This window comes from Durio zibethinus, chromosome 4 (genome assembly GCF_047325235.1).
Source record: "Durio zibethinus cultivar Kanyao isolate XHJ-2024 chromosome 4, ASM4732523v1, whole genome shotgun sequence".
In the NCBI taxonomy this organism is placed as follows: Eukaryota; Viridiplantae; Streptophyta; class Magnoliopsida; order Malvales; family Malvaceae; genus Durio; species Durio zibethinus.
In genome coordinates, this window is record NC_143165.1 from 8,835,054 (window position 1) to 8,849,998 (window position 14,945).

A 14,945-nucleotide genomic window follows, 5' to 3' on the forward strand; every position below is an offset into this window, starting at 1 on the left:
AACAATGGTCTAGAGATAGGCTCTTCCAAGTGCCAACCCACCAAATAAAATAAGGCAATGGCCAGACCTCCCTATAGATATATTACACGGTAACATTAATCAGGGAAGGCTCGGATATCCTCAGGAATCTTCTTCATTTCGTCGGAATTTCAAGCCGGAAGACAATGAACGGCTAAGAGACAGCAGAGATAGGATTGAGACGCGTTCCGTTGCTAAAGTCAACCAAGTGCAGAAAGTAAGAGAAAAGTAAGGAGAAGCGATTGAGAGTGAGAAGAAGGGTCATCTGTGCTTCAATCTTATTTTTTATAATGCGAACACAATTTGGGTAGGTGAGTCGTTAGTGCGCTGTTGGCCAGGTGTCAAAACTGTCTATCTCAGACTATACTGGTCGATTAGCTGGCAATCGGATTTGACAGTAAAGAACTTGACGAATAAGGTAGAAGAATCATATTTATATTATAGGACGTGAGCAAAGCAATTCCCTCGAGAACCAAAAGGATTTTGCGAGTTATAGATTATATTCTGGATGATGTTTTGAGATCTTGGATGTAGAGGAAAGAAAACTGTATGTATTTGGTGGGCTTGTATTTGGAGTGATGATGGCGATGTATATCTCCAAGTTAGGTTTCAAAATTCCATTCACAATGCTCAGTGTTTACATTAAGTAGGACATGGCTATATTCATTCCAACAAAATGAAAAGGAAACAAAACATGTCATGCCGCATTATAAAAAGTTATTTCACTAATTTTTTTTTTTTTCTCTCTACACTGTTTCAAAGCTGTGCTTTGGGAAAATCCGTACAGCTCAACTGTAACTTCAGTCATGTGGGAGAGAGTTAAAAGGAGATGAAGAAAGCGAAAAAGAAAGTGTCCATACCCCATGCTTCCTCTACGTGCCATGGACAAAGATGGCCCGAAATGACATATTTTGTCGCCATTGACCTGGCTCCTGTAGCTCCACTCTTTCTACAAGGTCAATCTCCAAACATTCAACAGAAGAATTTCCGTTGCTGCAACAAGCAAGCCAACAACCATCACTCCTCGCGTGAGACAAGCATTGATAACACCAAGATAATAAATCGGCATTTGAAACTAGACCTAATAATTTTAAATATAACTCAATGATATGATGTGATATAAAAAAGATTCGAAAGTAATAAAATTTAAAATTTTAACAAAAATTATATTTGAGTTTGGTAAAAACTAAAAGAATCTGTTTTATGTTTTGTGTATTGACACGAATTATGATATAATAATTTACATATTTTACACGAAATAAAAAGACATATACGAAATTACCAGGTCTATTTGAAACTCTTACAGTATGGCTAGAAGCTAGAGCTCATATTTGGTATACTTCCAACATTTTTCTTTTTCGTAAGCAGATTAGCTAGATGGTTGCCTTTCTCAAATAGAAAGTTGAAAACCAAAGTAGGTCTTGGATTCTTTTTCATTTTGTGTGAAGGCAGCAATGCAATGGCTTTACTTTTTACTTACCCCTTCTTTCTGCTGCCCCTACCACAGGACACTAGTAAAAGACATGCAACCTCCAAAACACCAGAATATAGGATCATGCTCAAGATTGAAACATTTGGAACATACTATTTTACGGAGAATGGAACTTACACGACTTTTGGACTCAATAATATTTTCCAGCAACTCTGAAATCTCAAGTTGCTTCATTACTGCAGAATGTAGAACCTGTAAAATGACAACATTGTAAAAAGAAAATAAATTGTTGTCATTGAAATCAAAGTCCAGGTAAATAAGATGAGTCATACTCGCTTTGTTTTCTCAAGGTCAAGCTCGACAGATTTGATCCGGTCCAGAGATTCCATAAGCATTTTCTCCTTTTCTACAGGAATTCCAGCAGGCTTGTTGCTAAGTTCCTCGAATGCTTTCTCTAGTTTCTGAAGACGCTCTATACATGGAAGGACATGGTCTTCTTCGTTTACAGCTTCTAGTGCTGTTGAATTTGAATGGCATTTCATGTTGGATTCCGTCATATTCGAAGGATGAATATTGTTTGGTTTTCCCCAAAATTCAAACGGAACAATACGAATAAAGGCAGCCAATCTGACCAATAAAGCTATCAGCATTTTTGCTGCAGAATGATTATTCCTTCTCCCAACATTTTCCTTGAAAGTGTCAAGCCAATGGGCGATTGAAGTTCCTGAAATTTTATATCAACTTAGAAAAGAGAATTTCAAAGGATAGGAAATTATAACTGAACATCTGTCAACTATATGGTAAATTATCAGCATGTATCAGTGAAACCAGGTAGTAAACAAGAAACACTGCCCATACACTATCAAACATACCATATAACAATAGTAAATTTAAGGTATCCTCCTCAAAGAAAAGGAACTGATTACTGTGATAAAATTGCATTTTCAAATACCTTCCGAACAAACAGAAGATGCTTGTACATGAGATTGGCTATCCACATTACTAGAAGTAGGCAACTGATCTAGGGAATATAGCAGTCCTTGGTCATTTTCTATAGTTTTCTTAACCACAGGGAAACTATCATCACAACTATAGAAAGCATTTTGATCTGATACCCTCACCTGCATAAATTAGAATCAATTTTATTAAAAGCGGCACCAAAACACACATTAGTTAGCACACAAGCAGAATTATCGACTTTGGCAACTCACTTCTTCATGAACTGGTGCCAAACAATGAAATGCAGAGCTTCTTCGTCCAATTGGAGAACATTGGTTATCAATATCTAACCCAGACTCCACTGTTGATGTGTCACGAGTCCTTCCCTGACAGAGTATGTGTTAAGTCACGTGCAGAGAAGATATAATCACAGAACAATTTTGTGCTCGATGATCACAAGATTCAATACTTACCTTTAATGGCTGTATCAGAACAGAAGAGTCATATTTATGCCAGTCATTAGATACTCTGGTGATTTGCCTCACAAATGTTGCTTCTGCATTATGTACGACCTATCAATGGAACCGCATGTTAATATCCAGATAAAAGTTGAAGAAAACCTAAAATCATGTCTAACAAACAATTCATACTTAAGAGGAAAAAGCAGCATGTTACATAAACAGAACTACTTTGATTGAAGGGATGGCTACCTTCATTATCTCTGGATCATTCCATGGACCTTTATTGGATCTAAGACACCCTCCATCTGTAGAGCAAGTGCACGACCCTCCTAAGAAGTCTGGCAACTGACTGAAAGAGGTGAAGAAAAAACAAGGACTTATGAGGGATCATAGGTTGAATTTTCTTGCAGGTAAGAATGAACAAAGATGATTAACAGACCTAGCATCAATGATATCCAGTAGCTTACCCAGAGATTTGGGCTCCAAAACCTGCAATTTGTAAATAAAAAATTGAGTCGACTAGGAAGCAGGAGAAGGGGAATAAAAAGAAGAATGCCTAGAGCAATATCCTTTACATTTATCTTCCCAATTGTCTTAGCATCAAGAAATTTCTGAGCAGCAGGCCAAAGCATCTTTTTGAATCCAGAACCAGCATTGACTACGTACATTCTGTGTAACGTCTGTAAAGCCATACCAAAAAGAATTACAGATAAACTGGCAACAGAAACTAAAAAAATAAGTGGTTTGGATAAGATACCTCAGGGTAATAACTGTTGTCTATTTTAGTCATGGCAGCCAAAAGATTTGCAGCAGTCCTGCTAAAATTCTTCATGCCCTACATTCAAAAGCAACATTTAATCACTAATTATAATTCTAAAATTAGGCTGCTTTAAATGAAGCAATAAAACATCCGCCACTGAAGCGAGAAAACTTCAACATCTACGGTAGACATGACAAGCCCTATTGTGTGAAATGCAGCTTGTGTATTCAGTTCTAGTGCTAGATCTACATATAAAAGAAAAACTTTGAGTTTATTGGCAATATAAAATTTTCTAAAAGCTACAAGGCTATCAAAGTTCTGCCATATTGGTACATGTAATGTTGTCAAATCTTCAATTTGATAAATGGCGTCAAAGATAAGAGCCAAATACCAGTCCTTGTACATCTAATATAGTAGTTGTTGAACAGATTTGTCGCTTTGCTGCAATTGAACAAGCAGGGAATTTCTCCAACAAAGCTCTCTCAAACTCTTGGACATGGTACTTCAAATACCGATCTATGGTGGTGATACACATAAGCCTACTTGGATGGGCTTTCCCTAGCCTCTCAATGTAAACAGGTCTCCCTTCCTTGTCAATTCCATGGTACGCTTGGGGATAGTATTGCAATATTTCTTCCAGCTCTTCAAACTCAAAATCCTAAGCATTGATTGATACAACAAAAGGTTAAAGTTGTATGATAAAAAAGATAAATGAAAGTATAATCCTAGCTCTTATATAATGTGCATTATAATCATGAAAGCAACATAATCTCTAAGGTGCCACGAAACTATTAGGCCTTATCAAATACAATGCAAGCCATTCATTAGCGGTTTTATTTGTTAACTTTTCACCAGTGAAGAGTTCCAGATTAGTTAACATTATAGACTGGACTGGATGAAAGAGATACAAAAAAGTTTACATTTCTCACCTCCAAAATGGTGTCTGTTCTGAACTCTTTCCTCCATTTAAGCATTTCTTCCCACATCTGGATTGTTTTCTCAATGTTGAACTCTCTAGCTTTCAAGAATCTACAAGTCAAAAGTAAAAGTACTTCTCAGCATACTTGAGTCGGCCTGATATAATGCGAGACATTCAACGAATAGAGCAGCGGAATTTGCTGGCTTGTGTTTGAAAGCAGCAACTGACCTCAACAAAGTATGATAATCATCATGCCTACGAGGCAACAAATCTTTATGCAGAAGTTTTTGATGCAATTCATGAACGGCACTCTCCTCTTTTGCATCCCTAACATCCTCAATGGATACAGAAGGGACCCTGTAATCAATTTTCCTCTTCCCTCTTTTCTTAAGAGAATGAGTAAACTTGTTGGATGCATTTATGGCCTTTTTTTTCAGATTCCCAATCTTGGATCTTCTTCTCTCATCCTCAGAGTTGTCAAAATCTAACCTTTTGTCTCTGCTTTCTTCACTTGCTCCAATTTCTTCCACCCCTTTCAAATATGGACAAAACCAAAGTAAACTTAAGCAAGACAGGCACTAACAAGTCAAAAAAATCAGAAATGCATTTCAAGAACTAGCAATTGATTTAACATACCTGACATCTCAGACGCAATTCAAAAGGACAAGCTTTGGTCTTTGAAGCTATTAGTATTGTTCAATAAAATGAAACAAAAAACCCATCTTGTTCTGCACATTGCGGAATAGAATTAGAACACAGAAGCAGAAAATAATGAATCGAAATGAATCATTTCACATCAGGAAGCAATAACTATAAAGCAACAAAATTTATGCAAAACTGAACCTAAATGATTAAAGGATGATCAGATCTGGACATGGATGAACAAGCTTTTCTCTCAGTTATCAATAAATCTTATATACTGAGTTACTGATTTTCTTCATATCTGTTTGAATTTGAACTATAAATTCTAAAAAAAACAAAACAAAACAAAAGCGATTCCCAAAAATGAAACATCAAATTTCACAGCCAGTAGTGCTTGGAAACAGTAAAAGATCGTTGAAAATGAGATCAAAGCACAGTTAAAGGTTTTAAAAGATGAAGACGCCGCAACGCATTCACTCTCTTACAATGCTGATTATTACTACATGAATCGTGCGGACTTGTCTTGTGTACTGATTGATGTAAAAGAAAATGCACCCACTGACTCCATACAGCGAACGTGGAATCAACCGAAACGCAATAACAACAGCGCCAAAAACAAAAGAAGAAACTTTCCGGGGAATATTACTTGTTAAAGAAAAAAGAAGAAAAAAAAAAATTTTTTTTGGAAAGATCTGATCTGATTATTAAATTTTTGTTTTCAACTTTTTTTTCTCAGTTTTTCTCGCAAAATGCACAAACTTTTCTTTGCTTTTCTTTCTCGCTTTCTCTAAAAAGAAGAAAAAGAAAATGGTGAGAGGCAGAGTGGTTGATGAAGGTTCGAGCGAGAGAGAGAGAATTTCTTCTTCAGTCACTTTGCTTTGCTTCCTTTCGCTTATTTGTCAGCTCGGCTTTGGATGCGTGGCATTTTCTTGTTTTATTTAATTTTTATGATTAAAAAATAAATAAGTACTAGCTTTAGTTTATTTATTATTAATTAAATTAGTAAAAATAATAATAACAATATAGTAATTAGTAAATTAAAAATAAATATGATAATTTATATAATCGTGTGTCGTATAAAAATATTAATAATTTTAAATAAAAATTGTGATAATAAATAATATTATATGTTTTTTATTTTATTAAAATAATATATAATTTTTTTTAATTTTAATTTATGTTATTTTTAATTTTAATTATAATATCTATCATGTTTTAAATTATCATATTTAACTAAAAATTATTGATTAAATTTCTTTTATTACAATCCATCTTTGTACTTGGGAACTTTCATTTGTAATTTTTTTTTACTATAATTCTATAATTATTCAATAACAACAAAAATTATGTGAAATTTACTACTAATAAATGTAAATTTTATATAATTTTAAATTAGTAATAATTGATTAATTATAATATAATAATTGTAAATGATTTACGTAATTCGACTTTGACTTTTTTTTATCTACATACATTTCTGTCATCCCATTACTAAGTTTAGTTGTCTAAATCTGAAAAAAAAAAGACAAAGACCAATTAACAACCCCCAATTAATGTAATTAATACAATCCTACGACCATGATGTGGAGCTGGAAACATCTATTCCACAAATCCACATCCATTACCCATCCTAAAAAGTATTAAATCTTGTCAACAATCGCGTATTTATTAGTAAACTATTAAATTTTTAATTTTAATAATTAAAATTTTAAATTTGATAATTTTAAATATCAAAATATTAAATCTTAAATACTAATCGTATTATAAATTTTATCTATTAGATAATTTTATTTTCTTCGATTTAAATAAGATTCAATTTGATTTTTTTAAATATACATAATATTATAAAAATTTAAATTTTGATTTTAATCTTAATTAAATTATCATTCAATTTGAATCGAAATGATTATTGATTCGGTTCGATTCGATTTGTTTATTTTTAATTTTTATATTATTTTAATATAAAATTTTAATATATTTAAATAGATTTTAATATAAAATTATTATTTTATTTTATAAAAATTTAAAATATATATAATTTAAATATATATAATTCTATTTGATTTAATTTTTTTATTTTTTATTTTTAAATTTAAAATTTAATATATATTTAATATCTAAATTTAATTTAATTTAAATAAAAAAAATCAATTCAAATCAAATTAAATATTATGATTTTAATCAATTTCTCGTTTTTTTTTTTTCACCCCTAAGCAACACTGTAAATTCGCAAATGCAAAACTCATGAAAAATTCTTATTCCCAACCCAACCAACACCCTGCACCCTAATTACTAGCCCCTGTCCCCTCTCTCTCTGCCGAAGGGTCTCATCAGAATTCAGAAACCCAAGCCTCAACCTCACTGGTACCATGCAACATTTGCCACAATCATCCCATTCACACTCTCATGAGTAATGAAACTTTTTCTACTACAACATAAATTCCAAAGGATACGTATTTACATCTATGTATACATACAGGGAATTACGGTTTGCTTGGATTTTTATTCGATTTTGGTTTGATTATTTCAATTAACAAATGATATTATAATTTTTAAAATTCAATACAAATTTGAATCAAATTTTCTTTGAAATCAATCTAATTTGGATTGACTTTTTTCAGTTTGATTTGTTAGATTTTAAAAATTAAATTTTTTATATATTAAAATAGATTTAAATATAAGATAATTATTTTAATTTTATAAAAATTTAAAATATATACAAATACATAATTCAATTTAGTTAAGATATTTTTATTTTTTTTTATCCTAAAATCAATTCGAACTTAATAAAAATATTTAATATCCGAATTAAATTCTAATCAAATAAAAATAAAATCGATCAAATCTAACACAACAATTTTTTATTTTCTTGATTTTTTTCCCACCTCTATTTGTATCTAGTTTCGAGACAATTTTTTATCTAATCTAACAAAGTAATATTAGTAATAGATCAAATAATTTTAAATATAATATAATAATAAAATATAAAAAAATTAAGTATGATATAATTTAAAATTTTAATAAAAATAATATATAAATTTAATAAAAATAAAAAATATATATTTAACATATTAATACAAATTATAACATAATAATTTTTATATTTTACATATATATTAAACACAAAATAAACAAACATAAATTCACGAATAAAAATAAGAATAACCTAGCTATACGTGAGGGGTTTAGTGCAGCAGCAATTACTAGTAGTGCTACCTGACAATTGAGTTTGATACAGGTCCAATGCACATTGATGAAGCATTCAATACCTTATTTGTTGCGTCTTGTTTCGTGTATTTATGAATGTTGGTCGTACAACAAATTTATGGGGATGGTCCCTTCGACCAATCCTAAAACCTTAAATAGCCAGCGGTTGGTAGTTAGTTAAAGTAAACTTCTTTGTTTCATATCTAACGATAATTATTACTGTTATGGGTTTTGCCGTAGTTGGGAATCGTTAAGAACAAAAAGAAACTCAGATGGATGCATTATGGGGGAATGATAGTTTCATCATTGCCGCATGCCCTCTTCAATGCTAAATGCTCCTACAAACAAAACATAACAACACAAAACAAATGCTGCTGACAATCTGATTCAAATATATATATATATATATATAAAATATTATATTATTAATTAATTAATTAATTTTATTGATAGAAATTACATAGAGGAAAATTTTGAGGTTTTCTTTTTTAATTTTTTTTATTTTCTAAATTTTTAGGATATGTATATGTCACTCTATTTTTGTTATTAGATTTGCTTCTGCTCATTGTGCTGAAGTCTGTATTTTATGATTAAACTCTTAAAAGTCTAATTTTAACTTCAACTAAATGAAAAATACTTTCACCATGGTTTCAAATTGTATCTTTATCAATATATTTGTCATTGTCATGAATGTTAAGTATTCTTATGCTTCATTGCATTAGCAAGTAAAAGAGGAAGGTTTGCTCATTGATTTTGTGACCATGTCGATAGAGTTATCATTGTCGATAAAGTCTTTAATACTTGTAATCATGAATTGGTTTTGTGTCAATAAAATGCATAATGACTATTATAAGTCCGTATTATATGGTTTTATTAGATAAAATCATTAAGATATTGTCTTAATGGTTAAATTATTTTTTAAAAATTGTGATTACCAATCATGTTAAAGTAAAGTTAATCAATTTGAAGTCTTATTTTTTAAATTATGTTTACCTAAAATCAAATAATCAAATTAATATTGTTCAAGTGAAAGAATGTTATAATTTTTTAATAAATGAGCTGCTATAAATTAGTGATTTTATAGTCTATTAAACAAGTTGATAAATTTAGTTATTTGTGAGTTTTGCACATCTTATTGGATTAATGTGATTTGATATTGTGTAAGCGTTTAATCCAATAAACCTTTAATGGAAAGGCTACTAGGATTTTAATAAAATTAGTTATGATATTCTTTTCACTTTTAATTAATAATATTTACTCGTTGATAGTCTTCAATTAAATAAAAAAGAAGAAAAAAACCTAATTTTTTTAAAAAGATTACAATTGTTTTTGCTTATCAATTATTATTACTCCCAGTTAATTTGTTTGAATGTAGGGTTCTAATATTCACATTGTCCTCTTGAATTATGACTACATGGTGCAGTTGGAAAACTTTCACCATACCTCCAAAGTCCAAATGAAAGCTATATCAGATTATTTATCATTGTCAATCTCAAGTTTTCTTGTACTTCATTGAATTTGGCCGTGAAAGAGGAAGGTTTGATCAATGGCTTTGGACCATTCTAATTGCTCCAATTTCATGCAGCTTGTTCATAAAGTTGCTTGCAAACTTAACTAAGAAGCTAAAAGTCAACTTTTCGGTAGGATTGCATTTGAGTGGTCAGAAACTCTGCATGCACGCCATTACATTTTCTACCACAATTGATACAACTATATATATATATATATATATATATCAACAAGTGATTGATTTAATCGGTTAAGTTTATCTTTTTTTACGAAGAAGTATTGAGTTTAAGTCATGTCGATAATCATTTGTTAGAGTTATCTCGAATGTATGATCTATAATCACTTATCTTAAACTGTCAGATACGACACATCTTATCCTGATTTGTGAGACTGAGTAATCTATCTACCATATATTTTTCTTATCAAAATATATATATATATATTATATAATGGAATCGGGTAAACTTTAAAATAATTATTATAGGAGATCAGATCATACACACCAAAAGCTAATCCTCATATTTGGACATAACTTTACATATGCATGTTTCTTTTTTATTAATGGTTTTCAATTAAAGTTAATATTTGATCTTTTATTAATATATAAATTTTATATATTATCAATAAATCATATAATATTATTTTATTAATGAATAAATATAAATTAAAAAAAACACTTAAAGTAAAAACATAAAAACTTGATTTTTTAAATATTTTTATTAATAAAATATTAATGCATGGTTGATAGTGTATAATTTATATATTAATAATGCATTTAATATAAAAATTTTTTGTCACATTGTATAAATAGTAAAACGTGACCGGACAATTATTAGGTTAGATTCTTTAATTAGTATTATGAATTGAGCCCATCGTAAAGTTTGGTTTGTGTAGGTTAATAAATGGAAACGACCAAATGAGGATGAAATCAACAGCAATAAATCCAAGTAACAAGTAAGAGGCAGGGCGAGAGGCGTAGAATCCAAAGTTGGAAGCTTTGGGAGGGGGCCCTATGTCAGGCAGATAGGTTGAATTATTTCTGTTTCTGATTCTGACATCGAGGTGCCCAAAGACACAAAAAAAAAAAAAAAAATCAGAAGAGTTTCAACGGAGAAGAAAAGTCACTCCCGAGAAGACAAAAACCTTTCAGGGAAAAAAATAAAAAAATCATAACTTCATTTCAAATTGCGTAGTTTGATTTAGATTAAATTTAGATTAGATTTTAAATCGATAAATAAAAATTAAAAAAATTTAATTTAATTATTATTTTTATTAATTTATATATTTTTTATATTTTTATAAAAATAAAATAATTAGTTTTTACTTAAAATTTTAAATATATTAAAAATAATATATAAAAAATTTAAATTTTAAAAATCGTTACATCAAATTAATAAAATTCGATTAAAATAAAATTAATTTTAAAAAAATCAATTCAACTTTAAATTAAAATTTAAAAATTTATAAAATTATACATTATTAAAAAATATAATCAAATCCAATCTCAGTAACCTCTACCTTCAAGGCGTGTAGCTCTTTATCAGTATAGCCTTTCTCTCTTCTCTTGCTCCTGAGCTGCTATAATATCTTTCTTTAATTATTACTATAAAAACTGGAAAAAGAAACGAATATGTGAACATGTTGCCTTAAGAAGTGTTGGCAAAGGCTGAAGACATTCCTATGTCCGAAAAGCTACACGTGCAAACATACATTCCACGTATTGACCTATATGCCTACCATTCTCTCTCTCTCTCTCTCTCTCTTCTCTTGTGTTGTCAGATTTTCCTTTTTCTCTTCCTTTTAATTGTAATAAATTTTTGTGAAAGAAAGGCTAACAATTGTTAATAAAAAAAAAAAAAGGAGAAGCTAAAAATTGTTAAGTTGAAAGAGAAACTAAAAAAAAAATTATAAAAGCAGTAATAATGGCAGACAGCATCAAATTCCATTGAGTAATCTATCAAAATTAAACAGATCTTTGGAAAATATAATAATTTAAAATATAATATGATAATATGATATAAATATAAAATATAAAAATAATATAATTTAAAATTTTAATAATAATTATATTTAATTTAATAAAATTATTAAAAATTTTATATTTATATTATTATATTAATATAAATTATAATATATAATTTTTATATAAAATATAAAAATAATATATAATTTTTAATATTTTATATTATATAAATATATAAATCATCAAATCTAACCGAAGAGTGTGATGTATTCCAAGCTCAACCATAATTTCACAAAAAATAATTTTACTGTTTATTTAAATAAAATCTAAAAAAATTAATAGTAATTATTTTGTACCGACACAATAATTTTACTGTATCCAACCGACAGCTTTCTTTGTTGCGGCCTCAAAGATGCCTCTTGCCAAAATCAACCTTTCCTCTTTTTCTTTAATGTTTAAATATTTGTAAAATGCTTGGTGGCCTTGGGAAATCCATATACTATTTGCATTTATTTTAGATATAGTACATATTCTTTTTTTTATAATATTTTTTTTGATAAAAAAATTTTGAAAGTAAATAAATTATTCAATTTTCAAATTAAAATAAGATGTATCGTATTTGATAATTTAAAATAAATGATTATAAATTATGCATTCGAGATAATCTTAACAAATAATCATCAATAAAACTCAAATTTAGGATCTTTTCATAAAAATGATAAACTTAATCGATTAAATCAATCATTTATTAATATATAATACATATTCAAGATATAATTTTTACTTTTTTTCAAGGGACAAAAAAAAAAGAAGCAAAAGGGATACCCATTTCTCAAATAAAACAATTCATTGTGATTTGCAATTTTTTTGTGATTGATATGTAAATTTAATACAATTTTTTTTTTTATACTTCCTATCCTATCTTCTTGATTTTTTAAAAAAATGAGAATATCATAAAAAATTATTAAATATATTGACGATAAAATTTATTAATTTTATAATAAAATTAATAAAATAATATATATCTTTTAATATATTTAAAAAAATATTTAAAAATGAAATATATATTACTTTATTAGCTTTATTTATAATATTGACGGTAAAATTTTTTAATTTTACAAATAAAATTAATAAGATAATGCATACTTTTAATATATTTAAAAAAATTATTTAAAAAGTAAAATATGTATTATTTTATTCATCTCATTTGTAAAATTAAAAATTTTATTAACAATATATCTAATAAATTTTCATATATTTATATTTTTTTATTATCAATCAATGATTCAAAAGGCAAAATTGAAAACAAAATGTGTAAATTCTGACGAACTGAGAATCGATTGGTTTTTAATTATGAGCTTTCGGGGTTGAAATAGCAAATAGAAATGATAATTAGACTATGCGACTGAGCGTCCCAAAGGCAAAACAAAAAGAGAAAGGGCCAAAAAAAAAATCACATCTCCTTCTTGTATTGATTGGAAATTGAAAGAGAGAATTTATTTAAAGTGAAGAGCGAAGACGCACAGTATGAAAGTTCATTCTGCCTCTCTCTCTCTCTATCTCTCTCTCTCTCATAAGCTGTGTAAATTTGGTTGCATCTGCATGTGACTGGGAGCGTCCTTGGACCACAAAGAGACAAACATAAAGCAAAATCAGGGGAAATATGCAAACACCGTGGAATTGAATAGTTGATGTAGATCTAACGTGTATTTATATGTATTTATAGAATATAAAATATTAATAATTTTATATATTTATGTAGATTTGAGGTTTATATATGTATTTATAGAATATAAAACATTAAAATTTATATATTCATATAATATTTTATATAAAAATTATATATCATAATTCGTATTAATAAAAAATATAAATTTTTTTATTTCGTTAAAATTTTATATAATTATTATTAAAATTTTAAATCATATTATTTTTATATTATATTTATATTATATTATTATATCATATTTTAAATTATTATATTTATATAATATTTTATTAAAAATTATATTTTATAATTTATAGCAAAACAAAAGAATGAAATATTTTTTTTTTATTTGTATTAAACTTGTTTGATTTTTTTTAATTTAATAAAATATAATAATTTAGTATTTTAATATTCATTTTTTAATTGATGATGTGAATCCATGTGTCCTATTAATTGCCGATGGCTTGAAGGTACACTTGGGTCCTGTCATTTCTTAATGCTTGTTTGTTTTTTTGTTCTATCGAAGTTATATGTCAGGGTTGAAGGTAAAACAACATAGCACAGGCATAGATTCATAAAACGAATTGACAATTTCTGCGTTTGTCGTGTTGTGCTTCAATTGGATCATAGTGTGGGTCTAGCTACGTACTCTTTGTCTCTAGTATAGGCAACTACAGATGTCCCACGTAAATTCCCCCCTTCCTTCCTGCTTTTTTCCTTTTACAGTTTTGGCGGTTTATTACCAGTAAATTTGACAATAGTCAGGCTTGAGGATTGATTTTTTTACGATTTGGACAATGAGATTGGCTCACGTAACATTGAAAATAACGGCTATTATGAGATTATGTGAAATTAAATATTATGATAAAAAGATTAAATTAATTATAAAGATTCGTGTTTGTATGTAAATGTAATATTAATAGTAAGATTTTTTATTTTTACACCATAAGAGAGTCAGTTATCCTTATAAAACAACCGATAATAATAAGATCCAACCGTTCGGTGTAATAATAATAATAATAATCTCCTTTGGTTTTTGAACGAGGGAAAAGAGCAATCGGCTAATGCTTAAATTACAACATGAAGGATATCTGCAAACCACTAACTTCATTACAGGCCAAACCGATTTCTCCAGACCCAACGCAGCTCAACCATTGGGCCTTAATTAGAAAATTAATCCCAATTCTCAAGCCTGCCAGTACCCGTGCAGAAGTAAGAAGTAATGTTCTTTACATCAATTTCTTTCAACTCTCCTTCCTTTTTCAGAATAGGCAAGTTTCTTTCACATTTCTAATATTACTTAACTATAGCTGATAATTGTATATTGATTTTGTGTAAAATATTAAAATTTATGTATTTATATTATATTTTATGCGAAAATTGTATA

General features: G+C 28.4%; 1 protein-coding gene across 3 annotated transcripts; it reads right to left on the reverse strand.

Annotated features, from left to right (window-relative positions):
• Positions 1 to 654: 654 nt before the first annotated feature.
• On the reverse strand, positions 655 to 6,041 carry LOC111288108 (phosphatidylinositol/phosphatidylcholine transfer protein SFH13-like). Of its 3 annotated transcripts, none has more exons than XM_022878873.2 (15): positions 5,895 to 6,041; positions 5,166 to 5,257; positions 4,758 to 5,061; positions 4,540 to 4,639; positions 4,002 to 4,268; positions 3,608 to 3,685; positions 3,426 to 3,530; positions 3,290 to 3,339; positions 3,100 to 3,199; positions 2,863 to 2,961; positions 2,662 to 2,775; positions 2,403 to 2,571; positions 1,783 to 2,174; positions 1,628 to 1,702; positions 655 to 1,011 (listed from the first exon to the last, which is right to left on the reverse strand). In XM_022878873.2, the coding sequence occupies exons 2-15, from the start codon at positions 5,170 to 5,172 to the stop codon at positions 991 to 993; spliced, it is 1,881 nt and encodes a 626-aa protein (XP_022734608.1). In that variant the 5' UTR covers positions 5,173 to 5,257; positions 5,895 to 6,041; the 3' UTR covers positions 655 to 990. The 3 variants fall into 3 exon arrangements, with proteins under 3 accessions (XP_022734608.1, XP_022734607.1, XP_022734605.1); XM_022878872.2 differs by having other exon boundaries at positions 5,657 to 6,041; XM_022878870.2 differs by having other exon boundaries at positions 5,373 to 6,041.
• Between the last annotated feature and the right edge of the window lie 8,904 nt (positions 6,042 to 14,945).

Coding starts and splice junctions, on each gene's coding strand:
- LOC111288108 (XM_022878873.2), bottom strand. Junction 3,340..3,425: donor AGACAATTGGGAAGATAAAT/GTAAAGGATATT, acceptor TACAAATTGCAG/GTTTTGGAGCCCAAATCTCT. Junction 2,962..3,099: donor ATGATCCAGAGATAATGAAG/GTAGCCATCCCT, acceptor TTCCATTGATAG/GTCGTACATAATGCAGAAGC.